At 35.9% G+C, this 18,621-nt stretch overlaps 1 protein-coding gene across 6 annotated transcripts in view; it reads left to right on the top strand.

The window, feature by feature from the left end:
- Positions 1-18,621, top strand: part of CSGALNACT2 (chondroitin sulfate N-acetylgalactosaminyltransferase 2) — a 57,943-nt gene that overhangs the window by 4,375 nt on the left and 34,947 nt on the right. For 4 of the 6 annotated variants that reach the window (XR_014249011.1, XM_082407458.1, XM_082407455.1 and 1 more), the window contains exon 2: positions 17,235-18,169. Coding sequence is in view for 5 of the 6 variants with exons in the window: in XM_082407458.1 (XP_082263584.1) it covers positions 17,509-18,169 (661 nt within the window). In the remaining variant the exon portion in view is untranslated. Of the gene's footprint in view, positions 1-14,580; positions 14,712-17,234; positions 18,170-18,621 lie in introns of all 6 variants that reach the window. The other 2 variants (XM_082407456.1, XM_082407457.1) reach the window with 1 other exon arrangement.

The following is an 18,621-nucleotide window of genomic DNA, read 5'->3' as shown; positions in this document are numbered from 1 at the left end:
ATCTGGCTCCCAAGACTATTATACAGACAAAAACTGAAAGAATTATTTGTAATTTGTTAACACCATTGTATAGATATTATCTATGTCAGCACATCTGGATCTACCTCATTCCTTTTAGATAGACATTCTATTGTATAAATGTCTGCAGTTTACTGAACCTTTCCCCTACTGATGGATAAAGTTGCTTTTATTTTTATTTAGCTGTTACATATAACACTAGTACACATCTTATGCATGTGACTTTATATACTAGTATGAATATTTCTGTAGTTTAGAATCTTAAAAGTGGAATTGCAAATTGTTGCACTAAAGGGCATGTGCATTTAAATCAAATTTGTCCTCCAAAAAATAAGAATGTGTGTGTGTGTGTGTGTGTGTGTGTGTAGTTTTAGTTTATCGTTCATCAGAGGAATTGTAACATCTTGGAAAGAACCTTGGCAATCCAAGCAAGTGATTTCTTTTTACAGACGAAGCCCAGAAAGGTTAAGTATTATGCTCAAGATTACATAGCTATTAAGTAGCTATGACACTTGACTCTGTTTTTACTGTGCCACAGGCTGCCTTTGGCACAATTTTCTGCTTTATTTATAAAGATATGGGTATTACTCCCATTTGTTTTGCTGAAATCCATGTACCATAAATTTAGTTTTCCCTGGAAACACTTGTCAAAACGATCCATCTGATGTTACTTGTTCTTGGCACCCAACACAGTGGCTGTCTTAGTCAGTTTGGGCAGTTATAACAAAGTACCATAGACTGAGTGGCTTATAAACAACAAATATATTTCTCAAGTCTGAGATCAGGGTGCCAGCGTAGTTGGGTTCTGGTGAGGATCCTCTTCCAGGTTGTAGACTGCCAACTTCTTGTATCTTCACAAGGCAGAAAGAGGGCTACTTAATTCTCTGGGGTCTCTCTCATAAGGACACTAATCCCATTCGGGAGGGCTCCACCCTCATGAACTGATTACCTCCCAAAGGCCCTACCACCTAATACTTCCATATTAGAGGTTAGGATTTCAGCATACGAATTTGCTGGTGAGGGGGGGAATATTCTATTCATTGCAGTGCCTGACATACAGTAGGTACTCAAATATTTGTTGAATGCACGCTGCCTTTTGGTGATCAGTATTTCTAAATATTTACAAAGTATTCATTCAATGACCTTAAAGAATCCATGTATCATTTTAATATTCATCAGTTGCTCAAGAAGTAAAAAGTTCTAATTCCCTCCCTTACATGTGTTTGTACTTCATAATGTTTTAGTTTAGTCTGCTGACAGAGGTTTTGTTTTCCTAATAATTTTTGTGACTTTTTGTTGTTTAAAAAGTGAACTCAAAATTATACATTTAGTATTTGAAAACTTTAGAAATTGTTCAGAAAATTTAGGAAGATTATACAGACTAGAACGTTGAAAATAAATAGATTCAGATTCAAATGGGTTGCTTGTATTTTGCAGAAGGCAGTAGGCTACTCTTATTGCAGAAGTTAGTTTGGCACACTGCAGTGTAAGCATCCTGGAAGTGATTATGAAATGTTTATTGGTAGTTTCATAAGATTATAGAATCAAATGTTTGAGTAGAAACTGGTTAAAGGTCATATTATTTAGGGATCATTACTGTAGAATGAACTATCTTTAATACTCTTTTGTTTTCTTAGAAGCACAAGGCAAATAGAAAAGATGTAACAAGACTTTCAGAGTAATCTCAGTACTACTTTTCTGGGGGCCGGGGCCTGGTGTATGCTTCGTTTTGTTTTTTTAAATCCAGATTTGTAGTCAACAAATCTTCATATTTGTCTTAATGAACAAAATGGAGTTTACTTACAAATGCCTCTTTGGCACTACTAAACAGCTTCATTGAGGTATAATTGACTTACAATAAACTACACATGTTTAAAGTATAAAATTTGATAATTTGAACATACTGTATATACCTGAAATCATCACCACAATCAAAATGATGGACAAATCCATCACTCCCAAAAGTTTCTTTGTGCCCTTTTATAATTTCTTCCTGGTACGACCTTCCCTGCCCTCGCCCCATTCCAGGCAACCAGTGACTCCTCTGCTTTCTGTCACTACAAATTACCTTATGTTTTCTAGAATTTATATAAATGGAATCATACTCTTTCATTGTACTCCTTTCTTGTTGGGCTTCTATTATTGAGATTCACCCATATTGAAACATGTATCAGTAGTTTATTCCTTTTTATTGCTGAGCTGTGTTCCATTGTATGGCTGTATTAGTTTGTTTATCCATTCACTTGTTAATGGACATTTGAGTTATTTCTAGTTTTTGGCTGTTTCATATAAAGCTGTTATGAACATTTGTGTATAAGTCTTTGTATGGACATACGCTTTCATTTCTCTTGGTTAAATATCTAGGAATGGAATGGCTCAATCAAGCGATAGGCTTATATTTAACTTGTTAAGAAACTGTGAAACCATCTCACATTACCACCAGCAGTGTATTAAAGTTCTAGTTCCTCCACATTGTCACCAACATATCAATCTTCTTAATTTTAGCCCATCTAAGATTAGCCATTGTGGTGTCTCATTTTGGTTTGAATTTGCATTTCCCTGATGGCTAACAGTGTTGAGTATTTTTTTTCATGTGCTTATTTGAAGTGTTTCTTCAAATCTTTTGCCAATTTTTGATTGTGTTTGTTTTGTTATTATTGCATTTTGATATTTTTAAAAATAGATTCTGAATACAGGTCTTTTATCATATATATGCTTTGCTCATATTTTCTCCTGGCCTGTCACTTGTTTTTCCATTCCCTTTATAGTGTTCTTCAAAGAGCACATATTTTGATGAAGTCCAGTTTATCAGTTATGCTGTTAGTGTCATATCAAAGAAATCTTTGCCTAATTCAAGTTCACAGAGATTTTCTCTTATGCTTCTAGTTTTATATTTTAAGGTTTTCGTTTAGATCTGTGATTCATTTTGTGATTTTTTTAAATTGAAGTACAGTTGACTTAAAGTATTAGTTTCAGGTGTATGACATAATGATTCAATATTTTTATAGGTTATACTCCATTTAAAGTTATAAAATATTAACTATGTTCCCTGTGCTGTGCATTACATCCTTGTATCTTATTTACTTTAAACCTAGTAGTTCGTACCTCTTAACCCCCTTCCCCTATTATGCCCTTCTCCCCTATAATTCATTTTAAATTATATCCTAGTGCATATGAAGCGGTATCTCATTGTAGTTTTCATTTGCATTTCCCTATTGGTTTATGATGTTGACCGTATTTTCATATGCTTATAGGCTTAATCTTTAGAAAAATGTCTATTCATGCCTTTTCATTGGGTTATTAATTTTTTTAATATTGAGTTGTAAGAGTTCTTTATATATTCTAGATGCATCTTATATATTCTAGATGCATCTTATATATTCTATATATATATACTTACATATTCTATTATATTTCCTAGTAGATATATGGTTTACAAATATTTTCTCCCATCCTTTTCACTTTCTTGATGATACACTTTACAACACAAAAGTTTTTAATTTTAATGAAGTCTAATTTATATATTTGGTCTTTGGTATTTTGGTGTCATAGATCTAAGAAACCATTGCCTAATCCAAGGTTACAAAGATTTACATTTATGTTTTGTTTATAAGTGTATAGCTTTATAGTTTTAACTCTTACATTTAGATCTTTGACCCATTTTGAGTTAACTTTTGACTGTAGGGTGAGGTAGAGATTCAGTTTCGTTCTCTTGCTTGTGAGTATCCAGGTATCTTAGCACCATTTATTGAAAAGACTGTTCTTTTCCCATTGAGTTACCTTGCCACCCTTGTTGAAAATCACTTGACTTAATGTGAAGGTTTACTTCTGGATCCTAAATTCTATCCCATTGATCCATATGTCTAGTCTTAGGCTAGTTCCATGCTATCTTGATTACTGTAGCTTTGAAGTAAGTTTTGAAATGGGAAAGTTGAGTCCTCCAATTTTGTTATTCTTTCTCAGTACAGTTTTGGCTATTCTGGGTTCCTTGAATTTCCATGAGTTTAGGATAAGCTTGTCAATTTCTGTAAAGCTGGGAATCTGAAGAGGATTGTGTTGAATCTGTAAATCAATTTTGAGAGTATTGCCATCTTAATAATAATATCAAGTCTTCCAGTCAATGAGCATCAGTATCTTTCCACTTATTTAAATCTTTAATTTCTTTTAACAGTGTATTGTAGTTTTCAGAATACAAGTCTTGTACTTCTTTTTTTTTTTAGTTGAAGTATAGTGGATTGACAATGTTGTGCTAATTTCTGCTGTACAGCAAAGTGACTCAGTTATACAAACATATACATTCTTTTTTTATATTCTTTTCCATTATGGTTTGTCCCAGGAGATTGGATATAGATATAGTTCCCTGTGCTATTCAGTAGGACCTTGTTGTTTATCCATTCTACATGTAATAGTTTGCATCTACTAACCTCAAACTCCCAGTTCATCCCTCTCCCTCCCCCCTCTCCCGTGGCAACCACAAGTCTGTTCTCTATGTCAGTGAGTCTCTTTCTGTTTTGTAGATAGCTTCAGTTGTGCCATGTTTTAGATTCCACATGTAAGTGATATCATATGGTATTTGTCTCTTTCTGACTTCACTTAGTATGATAATCTCTAGTTGCATTCATGTTGCTGCAAATGACATTATTTCATTCTTTTTTATGGCTGAGTGGTAGTATTCCATTGTATATATGTACCACATCTACTTTATCCATTCATCTGTCGATGGACATTGAGGTTGTTTCCATGTCTTGGCTATTGTGAACAGTGCTGCTATGAACATAGGGGTGCATGTATCTTTTTGAATTGTAGTTTTATCTGGGTGTATGCCCAGGAGTGCGATTGCTGGGTCATATGGTAATTCTGTTTTTAGTTTTCTGAGGAACCTCCATACTGTTTTCCACAGTGGCTGCACCAACTTACATTCCCGCCAACAGTGTAGGAGAGGTCCCTTTTCTCCACACCCTCTCCAACATTTGTTATTTGTAGACTTTTTAATGATGGCCATTCTGACTGGTGTGAGTTGGCACCTCATTGTAGTTTTGATTTGCGTTTCTCTAATAATTAGCGATGTTGAGCATCTTTTCATGTGCCTGCTGGCCATCTGTATATCTCCTTTGGAGAAATGTCTGTTAAGGTCTTCTGCCCATTTTTCAATTGGGTTGTTTGTTTTTTTGTTGTTGTTGAGTTGTATAAGCTGTTTGTATATTTTGGAGATTAAGCCCTTGTCAGTCGCATCATTTGCACATATTTTCTCCCAGTACTCGGTAGGTTGTCTTTTTTTTTTTTATGGTTTCCTTTGCTGTGCAAAAGCTTGTAAGTTTAATTAGGTCCTGTTTGTTTGGTTTAGTTTTCATTTCTATTGCCTTGGGAGACTGACTTAAGAAAACATTGGTACGATTTATGTCAGAGAATGTTTTGCCCATGCTGTCTTCTAGGAGTTTTATGGTGTCATGTCTTATGTTTAAGTCTTTAAGCCATTTTGAGTTTATTTTTCTGCATAGTATGAGGAGTGTTTTAACTTCATTGGTTTACATGCAGCTGTCCAACTTTCCTAGTACCACTTGCTGAAGAGACTTTTTCCTATTTTATGTTCTTGCCACCTTTGTTGAAGATTAATTGACTGTAGGTGTGTGGGTTTATTTCTGGACTCTCTTTTCTGTTCCATTGCTCCATATGTTGTGTTTTTGTATGAATACCACACTGTTTTGATTATTGTAGCTTTGTAGTATTGTCTGAAGTCTGGGAGAGTTATGCCTCCTGCTTTTTTTTTTCCCCTCAGGATTGCTTTGGCAATTCTGGGTCTTTTATGGTTCCATATAAATTTTTGAGCATGGGAAATTTTGCTATTTCTTGGAATCATCTTTAATTTCCTTTATTAATGTTTTATACTTCTCAGAGTATAAGTCTTTCAGTTCCTTGGTCAGGTTTATTCCTAGGTATTTTATTTTTTTTGGTGTGATTTTAAAAGTTTTTTTTTTTTTTTTTTTTTTTTTACGTTCCCTTTCTGGTATTTCATTGTTAGTGTAAAGAAATGCAACCAATTTCTGAATGTTAATCTTGTATCCTGGTACTTTGCTGAATTCATTTATTAGATATAGTAGTTTTTGTGTGGAGTCCTTAGGGCTTTCTATATATAGTATCATGTTATCTGCATATAGTGACAATTTTACCTCTTCCCTTCCGATTTGGATACCTTTTACGGTAAGTCCCCTACATACGAACCTTCAAGTTGCGAGCTTCCAAAGATTCAAATGTGCATTCACATGTCTAATCACGTAAGTTAGTTCTGTTTGAGGAGGCACTGTTAGTTTTTGAGGCAGAGGACCTGGACGTAGAACGGTACACAAAGGTTGCAGCAGCCATTCAGAATACAATCCAGTGCTACTGTGTCTTCTATGACAAGAAAAAAAGAGCTACTACCCAGATATCACTGGATCTTTTTTTTAAGAGGTTAGATAGAATTGAATCCAGCAAGGAACCAGAACCTGTGCCACCAACGTCAGGCATGAGTGAAATTGCAGCTTGCCCTCCATCTCCTATTGCTGATGATCCTTCAGCTCTACCATATCCCACCTCCTCTCCCTCCTCCAGTCAGTAACTCTTCTTGCCTGTTCACTCGATGCCAGCCCCTATATGCCAGCTGTTTTACTACTGTACTTTTCCAGGTACTGTACTGTAAGATTAAAAATGTTTTATTTTTTGTGTTTGTTATGTATTATTTGTGTGAAAAGTATTATAAACCTATTACAGTGCAGTACTATATAGATGATTGTGTTAGTTGGGTACCTAGGCTAACTTTGTTGGACTTATGAACAAGTTGGACTTACGAACATGCTCTCGTAATGGAACTCATTCGTATATAGTGGACTTACTGTATTTCTTTTTCTTGTCTGATTGGTGTGGCTAGGCCTTCCAATACTATGTTGAAAAGAAGTGGTGAGAGTGGGCATCCTTGTCTTGTTCCAGATTTTAGTGGGAAGACTTTCAGCATTTCAATATTGAGTATTATATTGGCTGTGGGTTTGTTATAAACGGCTTTTATTATGTGGAGATATGTTCCCTCTGTACCCGCTTTAGTAAGAGATTTATCGTGAATGGATGTTGAATTTTGTCAAATGCTTTTTCTGCATCTGTTGAGATGATTGTGTCGTTTTTGACTTTTCTTTTGTAATGTGGTGTATTACATTGATTGATTTGCATGTGTTGACCCATTCTTGTGAACTTGGGATGAATCCCACTTGGTGGTGGTGTATGATCTTTTTTATGTGTTGTTGGATTCAGTTTGCTAATATTTTGTTGAGAATTTTTGCATCTATATTTATCAAAGATATTGGCTTATAACTTTCTTTTTTGGTGGTATCTCTGTCTGGTTTTGATATCAGGGTGATGGTGGCTTCATAGAATGTCTTTGGGAGTGTTCCCTCCTCTTCAGTCTTGTGGAAGAGTTTGAGAAGGATCGATATAAGTTCTTTGTATGTTTGGTGGAATTCGCCTGTGAAGCCATCTGTTCCTGGACTTTTGTTTGTAGGGAGTTTTTTTTTTATTACTATTACAGATTCTATTTCACTGCTAGTGATTGGACTGTTCAAATTTTCTATTTCTTCTTGATTCAGTTTTGGTGGGCTGTATGTTTCTAGAAAGTTGTCCATTTCTTGTAGGCTGTCAAATTTGTTGGCATATAATTGTTCATGGTATTTTCTTATGGCTTTTTATATTTCTGTGGTGTTGGTTGAGATTTCTCCTTTTTCATTTCTTACTTTGTTTATTTGGGTTCTCCCTCTTTTCTTCTTGGTGGTCCTGGCCAGAGGTTTGTCAATTTTGTTTGTCCTTTCAAAGAACCAGCTCTTGGTTTTAGTGATATTTTCTATTTTTTTTTAAATCTCTATTTTATTTATTTCCTCCCTGATCTTTATTATTTCCTTCCTTCTGCTGACTTTAGGTTTCATTTGTTCTTCTTTTTCTAATTCTTTTAGGTGGTAGGTTAGGTTGTTTTCTTGAAATTTTTCTTGTTTTTTGAGGAAGGCCTGTATCACTGTCAACTTCCCTCGAAGAACTGCTTTTCCTGTATCCCATAGGTTTTGTATGGTTGTGTTTTTATTGTTGTTTGTCTCAAGGTATTTTTAAATTTCCTTTCTGATTTCCTTGTTGACCCATTGGTTTTTTAGTAGCATGTTGCTTAGTCTCCATGTAATCATTTTTTTTTTTTCATTTCTTTTCCTGTGGTTGATTTCTAGTTTCATGCTGTTGTGGTCAGAGAGGATGCTTGAAATAATTTCTGTACTCTTAAATTGGTTGAGGTTAATTTTGTGCCCTAGTATGTGGTCAGTCCTAGAGAATGTTCCATGTGCACTTGGAAAGAATGTGTTCTGTTTTTTTTTTTTTTTCCAGATGTAATGTCCTGAAAATATCAATTAAGTCTAACTGTTCTGTTGTATCATTTAGGATCTCTGTTGCCTTACTGATTTTCTGTTTAGAAGATCTGTCCATTGATGTGAGTGAGGTGTTAAAGTCTCCTAATATTATTGTATTCCCATCAGTTTCTCCCTTTATGTCTGTTAGTGTTTGTTTTATGTATTTGGATGCTCTTATATTAGGTGCATATATGTTGACCAGCGTAAAATCTTCTTCTTGTACTGATCCTTTTATCATTATATAGTTTCCTTCTTTATCTTTCTTTATGGCCTTTGTTTTGAAGTATTTTGTCTGATACGAGTATTGCAACTGCAGCTTTCTTGTCATTTCTGTTTGCATGAAATATCTTTTTCCATCTCCTCACTTTCAATCTGTGTGTGTCCTTTTCTCTAAGGTGGGTCTCTTGTAGGCAGCAGCATATTGTAGGCTCTTGTTTTTTTACCCAGTTTGCCACTCTGTCTTTTGATTGGAGCATTCAGTCCATTGACATTTAAGGTAATTATTGATACATATATATTTATTGCCATTTTAAACCTTGTTTTCCAGTTGATTCTATGTTTTTTCTTTGTTCCTTTTTCTTTTTGTGGTTTGATGATTTCCTTTTATTTTATGCTTGTGTTCTTTTTGTTTTTTGTGAATCTGTTGTATGTTTTTGATTTGTGGTTGCCCTGTTTTTCAAGTATGTTAACCCCTTCCTATATCTGCTTGCTTTAGATTGATAGTCATATAGGCTCTAACACATTCTAAAAAAAAGAATCTACATTTTCTTACTCTCCTTCCCCACATTTTATGATTTTGATGTCCTTTTTTACATCTTCACGTTTATCCTTTTGCTGTTCCTTGTGTTTATCATCGCTTTCACAAACAGGTTTTTTCTTTTTCTTTTTGCTCTGTATACCGGCTAATTTAAGTGATTTACTTTCCAGTTGTGATTTCCTCCTTCCTATATCTTCCTGCTTCTTTTCTGTTTAGAGAAGACCTTTCAATATTTCTTTTAGGATAGGTTTAGTATTGCTGTATTCTTTTAGTTTTTGCTTATTTGAGAAATTCTTTATTTCTACTCTGTTCTAAATGATGACCTTGCTGGGTAGAGTATTCTAGCTTGCAGATATTTCCCTTTCAAGACTTTGAATGTATTTTGCCACTCCCTTCTGGCTGCAACGTTTCTTTAGAGAAATTAGCTGGTAACCTTATGGGGATTCCCTTGTAATTAACTCTGTTTTTCTCTCGCCTTTAGAATCCTCTTTTTACCTTTAACTTTTGCCGTTTTTATTATAATATGTCTTGGTGTAGGTCTGTTCGGGTTCACCTTGTTTGGGACCCTCTGTGCTTCCTGCACATATCTGTTTCCTTCTTTAGGTTTGGGAAGTTTTCAGCCATAATTTCTTCAAATACATTTTCAATCCCCTTTTTTCTTTGTTCTCCTTCTGGAATCCCTACTATGTGTAGATTGGCACACTTTATGTTATTCCACAGGTCTCTTATATTACTTTCATGGTTTTTTTTTTCATTTGGCTTTCTGTCTGTTGTTTTGTTTTGTTTTGTTTTTTAATTATTTATTTATTTATTTATTTATTTTTGGCTGTGTTGGGTCTTCGTTTCTGTGCGTGGGCTTTCTCAAGTTGTGGCAAGTGGGGGCCGTTCTTCATCGCGGTGCGCGGGCCTCTCACTGTCGTGGCCTCTCTTGTTGAGGAGCACAAGCTCCAGGCGCGCGGGCTCAGTAGTTGTGGCTCACGGGCCTAGTTGCTCCGTGGCATGTGAGATCTTCCCAGACCAGGGCTCGAACCCGTGTCCCCTGCATTGGCAGGCAGATTCTCAACCACTGTGCCACCAGGGAAGCCCGTGTCTGTTGTTTTGATTGGGTTATTTCCATTATTCTATCTTCCAGATCACATATTCTTTCTTCTGCATTATTCATTCTGCTATTCGTTGCCTTTAGCTCAACTTTCATCTCAGCAAATGCATTTTCCAATTTTTCTTGTCTCCTCCTTATAATTTCTAGTTCCTTTTTACAGTAATCTTCATTTCTGTTGATACCCTTTCTTAATTTCTTCAGTTTTTTGATTACCTCCTTTTTGAACTCGGTGTCTGTTAGACTAAAGAGGTCTGTTTCATTGTTTGTTCCTTCAGGGGAATTCTCTGGGTCTTTTAACTGGGAGTGATTCCTCTGCTTCTTCATTTTGCTTATATTTTTCTTACTCTGTGAGTTTAAGAGAAACAATTATCTACTGTAGTCTTGGAGGGCTATTTATATGCGGGTGTGTCCCTGTGTAGCTTGTGTTTAATATTTTTTTGGCTTGAGGGCTGTTTTTGGTTTGGATGCTTGCCGTCTCTTTGCTCAGCATGTGCTGCCCATTATCCCCTTGATAGGGGGGTGTGCAGGTGCATAGCCCACACATGCTCCCAGGGAGGTGGAGGCAGTAACCAGCGTCCACTTGCAGGACCCTTGCCAGTGGCAATGGTCTGTGCCCACTTCTGGAGTCAGAGATGGCAGCAGTGGCTCGTGCCCAGTCCTGGAGCTTGTGTAGGAGGTGTCCTGCCACCAGAGAGCATGTGTGGAGAAAGAAGCTCCTACAGCCATCCCACCTCCTCCTCATGCGCCCCAACGATGGCGCCTTGCCTCTCTGGCAGGACCAGGCTTCTTCCCTTACTCTTTGAGTTGTGGCACACAACACCCTAGCCCCCTCAGGCTGTCTCCATGCAACCAGCCCCAGTATTCTCACCAGGTCTGACCTCTAAAGCCCAAGCCTCAGCACCCAGCCCCCACCCACCCCAGCGGACGAATGACAAGCCTCTCAGGCTGGGGAGTGCTGGGTGGTGGCCCCGACCATCTGTGCAGGTCTCTCTCCACTTTGCCCTTGCAAACAGGTTGCTACGCTCTCCTCCAAGGCTCTGAAGCTCCCCCTCTGTGCTGGATGATTTCCCCACCAGTAAGGGGACTTCGCAGTGTGCAGAAACTTTTCCTCTTTCACAGCTCCCTGCCAGGGGCACAGGTCCCATCCTGATTCCTTTCTTTCTTTTTTTTTTTTTTTCTTTTTTCTTATGTCCCACCCAGTTACATGGAGATTTTCTTGCCCTTTTGGAAGTTTGAGGTCTTCTGCCAGTGTTCAGTAGATGTTCTGTGCGAATTGTTCCACATGTAGATGTATTTTTGATGTATTTGTGGGAGGAGGTGAGCTCCACATCCTACTCCTCTGCCATCTTGATCTGATCTTTGTACTTCTTTTGTTAAAATTATTCCTAAGCACTTTTATTCTTTTTGGTGTAAACAAATTGTTTTCATAATTTTATTTTCAGATTGTTCATTGCTGGTATATAGAAATGCAGTTGATTTTTGTGTATTGATCTTGTATCCTGAGTTCCTAATTTCTTAGGATTTTCTTTATGCAAGATCACATCATCTGCAAATAGAGATAGTCCTCTTTTTTTTCAATTCAGATGTCTTTTATTTTGTTTTCTTGCCTAATTGCCCTGACTAGAACATCCTCCAATACAATGTTTAATAGAAGTGATGAGAGCAGACATCCTTTTCTTATTCCTGATCTTAGGGGGAAAGCATGCAGTCTTTCACCATTAAATATGAAGTTAGCTGTGAGTTTTTTATATATGCCCTTTATCAGGTTGAGGAAGTTGCCTTCTATTCCTCATTTGTTGGGTGGTTTTATCAGGAAGTGGTGCTGGATTTTGTGAAATGTTTTTTCTGTGTCTATTGATACAATCATATGGGTTTTGTCCTTTATTCTATCGATGTGGTGTATTGCATTAATTGATTTTCAGATGGTAAATTCACCTTGCATTTTTGGGATAAATCACACTTGGTCATGGTGTTTTGTGTTGATAGATTTAGTGTGCTAACATTTTGTTGAGGATTTTTGTGTCTATATTCATAAGGAATATTGGTCTGTAGTTTTCTTTTGATATCTTTATCTGGTTTTAGTAGCACAACAATACTGGCCTAAATGAGTTGGGAGGTATTCCCTCTGTTTTTTGGAAGAGTTTGTGAAGCATTGGTATTAATTCTTATTAATTCTTGGTTTGAATTCACTGGTAAAACCATCTGATTCTGGACTTTTCTTTGTGGGTAGTTTTTTGATTACTAATTGAGTCTCATTATAAGTCTATTCATATTTACTATTTCTCCTTGAGTCAGTTACAGTAGTTTGTGTCTTTCTAGGAATTTGTCCATTTCATTCAGTTATATTTGAAAGCAATTTAAATAATAACAGAAATCTTGGGGAATTCCCTGGCAGTCCAGTGGTTAGGACTCAGCACTTTCACTGCCGTGGCCCGGGTTCAATCCCTGGTCCTAGAACTAACATCCCACAAGCTGCGCAGTGTTGCCAAAAAAAAAAGAAAGACATATTGTAATTATCCATGTAGTTAACATTTCTGGTTTCTTCATTGCTTTGTGTAGATCCATATTTCCATCTGCTAACATTTTCCTTCTGCCTAAAGGACTTGTAGTGAAGGTCTGATGATGATGAATTCTTTTAGCTTTTTAATGTCTAAAAAAAAGTTTTTTGTCTTTGTTCTTGAATACTTTTTCTGAATGTAGAATTCTAGGTAGACGTATTTTTCCTTTCAGTTCTTTAAAGACATTGCTCCATTCTCTTTGTCTTTTGTTTTTGTATGATGTGTTTTTTTTCCTTTGGCCACTTTTAAGATTTTCTGTTTATCGTAGGATTTGTGCAGTTTGATTATCATGAGCTTTGCTTTAGTTTTCTTTGTGGCTCTTGTATTTGGTATTCGTTGAGCTTTTTGGATCTATGTGTTGATAGTTCATCAAATTTGGAAAATTTTCAGCCTTATTTCTTTCAATATTTCCCCTAGCCCCCTCCCCCTTGTTTGGAGACTGTAATTACATATATATTAGGCTGCTTGAAGTTGTCACACAGCTTACCAGGTGCTCTATTCATGTTTTTCATTATTTTTTCCCTCTACATTTTGAATAATTTCTGTTGCTATATGTTCAATTCATTAATATTTTGTTCTGAAATATCTGCTGTTAATCCCATTCAGTATATTTTTCGTCTCAGAAATTGATGTTTTCATCTCCTTAGTTCAATTTGGATCTTTTTTTTTAATGTCGTCTGTGTGTCTCCCTATCTTTTTGGACATGAATATCTTTTTAAATACAGTTATAATAACTGTTTTAATGTCCTTTTCTGTGAATTCCAGCATCTGTGTCATTTCTAGGTCAGTTTCAATCATTAATTTTTTCATTATGGGTTGTGTTTTTCTTTTTTTTTTGTATGCCTGATCGTTTTTGTTTGGAGGGCAAACATTTTGAATTTTACTGGATGCTGGATATTTTTATATTCCTATAAATATTTGTGAGGCTTGTTGTACAGTTATATGGAAACTTTTCAGGTCTTGCTTTTAAGGTTTGTTGGCAGGATCAGGCCGATGTTTAGTCTAGAGCTAATTATTTCCCACTACTGAGGCAAGACCTTTTTGAGTACTCTACCCAATGTCCCATGAATTTTGAGGTTTTCCAGTTTGTCTGGTGGGAACAGTCACTATTCTTGACCCTGTTTGAATGCCGAGTTCTGTGTCTTCTAATTTTTTGTGTACTTCTGTCCTTAGCCTCAGTTAGTTTCTTCATATGCCTGCCCTTATCAGTGCTCTGCTGCACACCCAAAGGGTGTCCTCTTGAGATCTCTGGAGTTCTCTCCCTGTCCAGCTCTCTCCTCTGGTACTATATCCTTTGAACCTAGCTGCCTTGGTCTCCTCAGACTGTCAGCTCCACCTCATCAACTCAGGGAGTTACCTGGGCTCTACTTAGGAGGGGACTCCCTGTGCTATGGCCTGGAAACTAAGGCAGAAAGCTGTGCAATCACTTGTTTTTTGTTCCTCCAAGGATCAGTGTACTTTATTACCTAATGTTCAGTATCTTGAAAATCATTGTTTCATATATTGGGGTTTGTGGGTTTTTTTAATTGATTTTGTTTGTTTTTAGTTGTTTCCAGTGTGAGAGTAAATCTGGTCCATGTTACTTGATCTTGGCTATAAGAGGAAGTCTCTTTAGTCTGTTTTAGAGTTTAAGAATTGATGGCTCCTAACGTTTCTTTCTACTCTGAGCTCCTTGATTTTGTTTTACATATCTTTGACAGCTCAATTGCCCATTTCCACAGTATCCCATTCTCTCCTCAGAACACTTAACTATCTGCTGTTGGTGCTTGGAAGGTTGCTTGGGATTAACTCTGGGTTATGAATGAACCTGGTTTATCATACAAACAGACTACAAAGAATGATGGCAGTCAAGGTGTAACAGCAGAAAATGGGTGTGTTCTCTAATACTATTCTTAACATATTTAGAGTTGTCATAATCTAGTTCTTTAGGATGTTGTTTAAGAGTTCCCTTCAGGGAACATAAAGGCAAATATGACTTTAATTGGAATCTTTTATGTTTAACAACCACAGAGCTATGCAACTAACATTTATATTCTAAAATAATTACAGGGACTTCCCTGGAGGTCCAGTGGTTAAAACTTCACCTTCCAATGCAGGGGGTGCGGGTTTGATCCCTGGTCGGGAAGCTAAGATCCCACATGCCTCATGGCCAAAAAACCAAAAAACATAAAACAGAAGCAATATTGTAACAAATTCAATAAAGAGTTTAAAAATGGTCCACATCAAAAAAATCTTCAAAGTAATTACAGCAACTTTTCTTTCATTTCAGTGTATAATATTCAACCGTAAGATATTCAGCTGTAAGATAAGCATGTAAGATATCTCAGACCTGTATTTTGCTTAAAGGAGGGAGAAAGACGACCTTGGCTTTAATGCTGCCACTTAATAGTTATATAACCTCATTTAAATCTTTTCATTTCTGAACCTATTTTTCCTATACAAAAGAAGATACTAGCAACACTATTCTGAAAGGATGACATGGGAAATGTATTAAAATACCTTGTAAATCAGTATTTTTCAAGATTTTTGGATCACAACCCACTTATAAATACATTTTATGTGGATAGCTCATGCATATGTGTGTGTGTGTATTTGCAACACAAAATTTACTACTATATGTGATATGCACCAGTATTTCCTGTTCTATTTCACTGAAAAGTAAACCTTTGGTAGTGACCCATTAATGGGTGATATCTCACAGTTTAAAATACATTGTCTATATAAAGAAAAAAAACTATGAGGTACCATATTAATATAAGATTGACATACTTAGCTTATATGCTGTTAGTTCTGTTATCAAGTTCGAATATAGTATAGTTAAATATATATAACTTTATTAACTGATTCAAGATTATGTTCCCACATTTTTAGTTTTAATCTTTCTTTTCCCTATAAACGGGCTAGTAATAACTTATAGTTAAGAGATACCTCTGAGTTTTAACTTTTAAACAATGAAATTGAAGTGGTTTCTTATGCTAAGAATTACAGTTCTGAGACATGTTAAAGTCCTAGAACTAATACTAGCTTTGTTTTTTACTTAGTTTTCTTGATATGGTACCAATTTTTTTTTCCTATTTTTTTTATATCACTTAAAATAAATAAGATTTATAAGCAGTAAAACAGATGCCATCATAGTAAAACTTGTGAATTAAAATTTTAAGGATACTTGGTTATCTTTTGGTTAACTAAAGTAATAAATGGCTAAGGGTAGTTAAGTCCATTGATTGTGATCCACTAGCCAAAAGAAGTTCGAATCTATCCTACATTTTGTATAAGTATGTGCCACAAAAAACACATTGCAGCATTTTTCACAGAAGGCATCCAGGCTTTCCTAATCACCAAGAAACTGACGAGGGCTGATGTTCTCTAGTGACCTTCTTCCATAGGTTCTGCTGCACTGGTAGAAACCAACTCTTAAAAGCAGGCGGTAGTATCACATATTCTTCTTGACAAACCCTTCATTAGAATAGAAGTTCTCTCTGCAGTGGAGGCCTTCCCTGCTTCCTGTTTCCTAGGTTTAACCTTCTCTATTTCTAGAATTAAGGATCCTTAGTTTAGAAAGAAGCATGGAAGAGCTCACATAGCTGGTTGTGGTATAAGCGATAGCATGTAATTTTGTAAATTTATAAACGGTTCTTGGATTTTCTTTCCCTGTAGATAAATATGTTCCTGTTTTTCTTTATATAGACTCCATACTTTCCAGAGTTGTAGGAAATCTGTTGCTGTGTAATACAGTGGAAAGAATTATGTGATCTAATGCTCAAATAATCTACTGGAGGACTTTGGATGTAAAAATGTTTCTTAGTGTGTTTTCCAGATGTCTGTGACCTTCTGAAATTGCTTTTCCTCCCAACTTAATTTTAAGGCTCTTAGATTGACTGAGTTGAGCTATAGAAATTAATGAAGTAGAATGCTTGAACTGAATAAACTGGAAGAAAATATCTCTCTCTAGAAAGCCATTAGCAACATAACAAAAACATTTTATAGAAACTCAGCTCCCAAATGGTGATATGTTATAGGTGGGAAATGGCAAGTTAATTGAAATATTATGTCAATAAAGAGTTATACGTGATGTAATTTTCAAATAGGGACCAATAGAATCTGTCTATTGTAACACAAACTATGCTAAACATAAGTTTAATGTTTCTTTGATTCATTCAGGTTATGGATGTGTAGATATTCTGGTTGAAAGTATTACATGTGATATTTTATTGTTTCATAAGGTATTTTTCTTAATACTTTCTCCCAGCGTTTACTGAATATTCTGTATTGTATTAGTGCCTCTCCTGGTGCTCTGTCTATGGTAGTCACATAGCTAAGTTTACTGAAGCTGTCAACAGTGTGATATACTTAAGGAAACAAAATTCTGATTGATTCTGATCTGTTTCTTTCAGAAAAATCACTACCCATGTCATGGATTTTATCTGATTGTGTAGATCAGATTTCCTTATTCTGGATATCATGGTAACAATATAAGAAATATGCATTATTTCTCATTTCTGCAAGTAGAATTCACTGCTGAAGGAAGAAATTTTTTAAGCTACAGCCAAATTCATTTTGGTACCTTTTATGGAAATCCTGATTTTGTTTTTACTTTTTTATAACCTTTCGCAAAAGGTATGAACAAGCAAAGAGCACATCTCATTAGGCAAGTCCACATTAATAAGAATGCCTAGAAGAGGATTGATTCTTCAGACCCGGACCCACTGGCTACTGTTGGGTCTCGCTTTACTCTGCAGTTTAATATTATTTTTGTACCTTCTGGAATGTGCCCCCCAGACTGATGGAAATGCATCTCTTCCCGGTATCGTTGGGGAAAATTATGGCAAAGAGTATTATCAAGCCCTCCTACAGGAGCAAGAAGAACATTATCAAACCAGAGCAACCAGTCTGAAACGCCAGATTGCCCAATTAAAACAAGAATTGCAAGAAATGAGTGAGAAGATGAGATCACTGCAAGAGAGAAAGAATGTAGGGGCTAATGGCATAGGCTATCAAGGCAACAAAGAGCAAGCACCTAGTGATCTTTTAGAGTTTCTTCATTCACAAATTGACAAAGCTGAAGTTAGCATAGGAGCCAAACTGCCTAGTGAGTATGGAGTCATTCCCTTTGAAAGTTTTACCTTAATGAAAGTATTCCAGTTGGAAATGGGTCTCACTCGCCATCCTGAGGAAAAACCAGTTAGAAAAGATAAGCGAGATGAATTGGTAGAAGTTATTGAAGCTGGCTTGGAGGTCATTAATAATCCTGATGAAGATGATGAACAGGAAGATGAGGATGGTCCCCTTGGAGAAAAACTGGTATTTAATGAAAATGACTTCATAGAAGGTAATGTGAAAACAGTGCTGGTCCATAGTTATGTTAGTATGACAAAATTCTGTTATTGTATGCTGTAATATGTCAGTCATTATCCACAGTATTAAAACATTTAAGTTTTTACCCACTAAATTCCACCAAGAATTTGAAGTGGCTTTTTAGAAAAAGTTATAGTGTGATCATGATAAAATAGAAAATAAGGACCAGGGAAATAGAATAAATCTAAGTTTATATAGCAAAATACTCCCCAAGTTGAAGGGCTCTTAGGGTTGTATATGTATTTGCGCGTATATGTATTTGCATTCATCTCTTAACTGGTCTTGATGTTCCTTTTTTATATTTTTTAAAATGTATGAACTAAGGCTCAAGATTTGAAAACCATTTGCTAAAGGAAAGAAAAAGAACCTAATTTAGATTAGTGATTGTTCTGTATTTTGAGTGGAGGAGAAACGCATGTCAGAACA

This window comes from Balaenoptera borealis, assembly GCF_965194805.1.
Source record: "Balaenoptera borealis genome assembly, chromosome: 10".
NCBI lineage: Eukaryota > Metazoa > Chordata > Mammalia > Artiodactyla > Balaenopteridae > Balaenoptera > Balaenoptera borealis.
The sequence above is the reverse complement of the archived record's forward strand: the minus strand, read 5'-3'. Positions and strand labels throughout refer to the sequence as shown.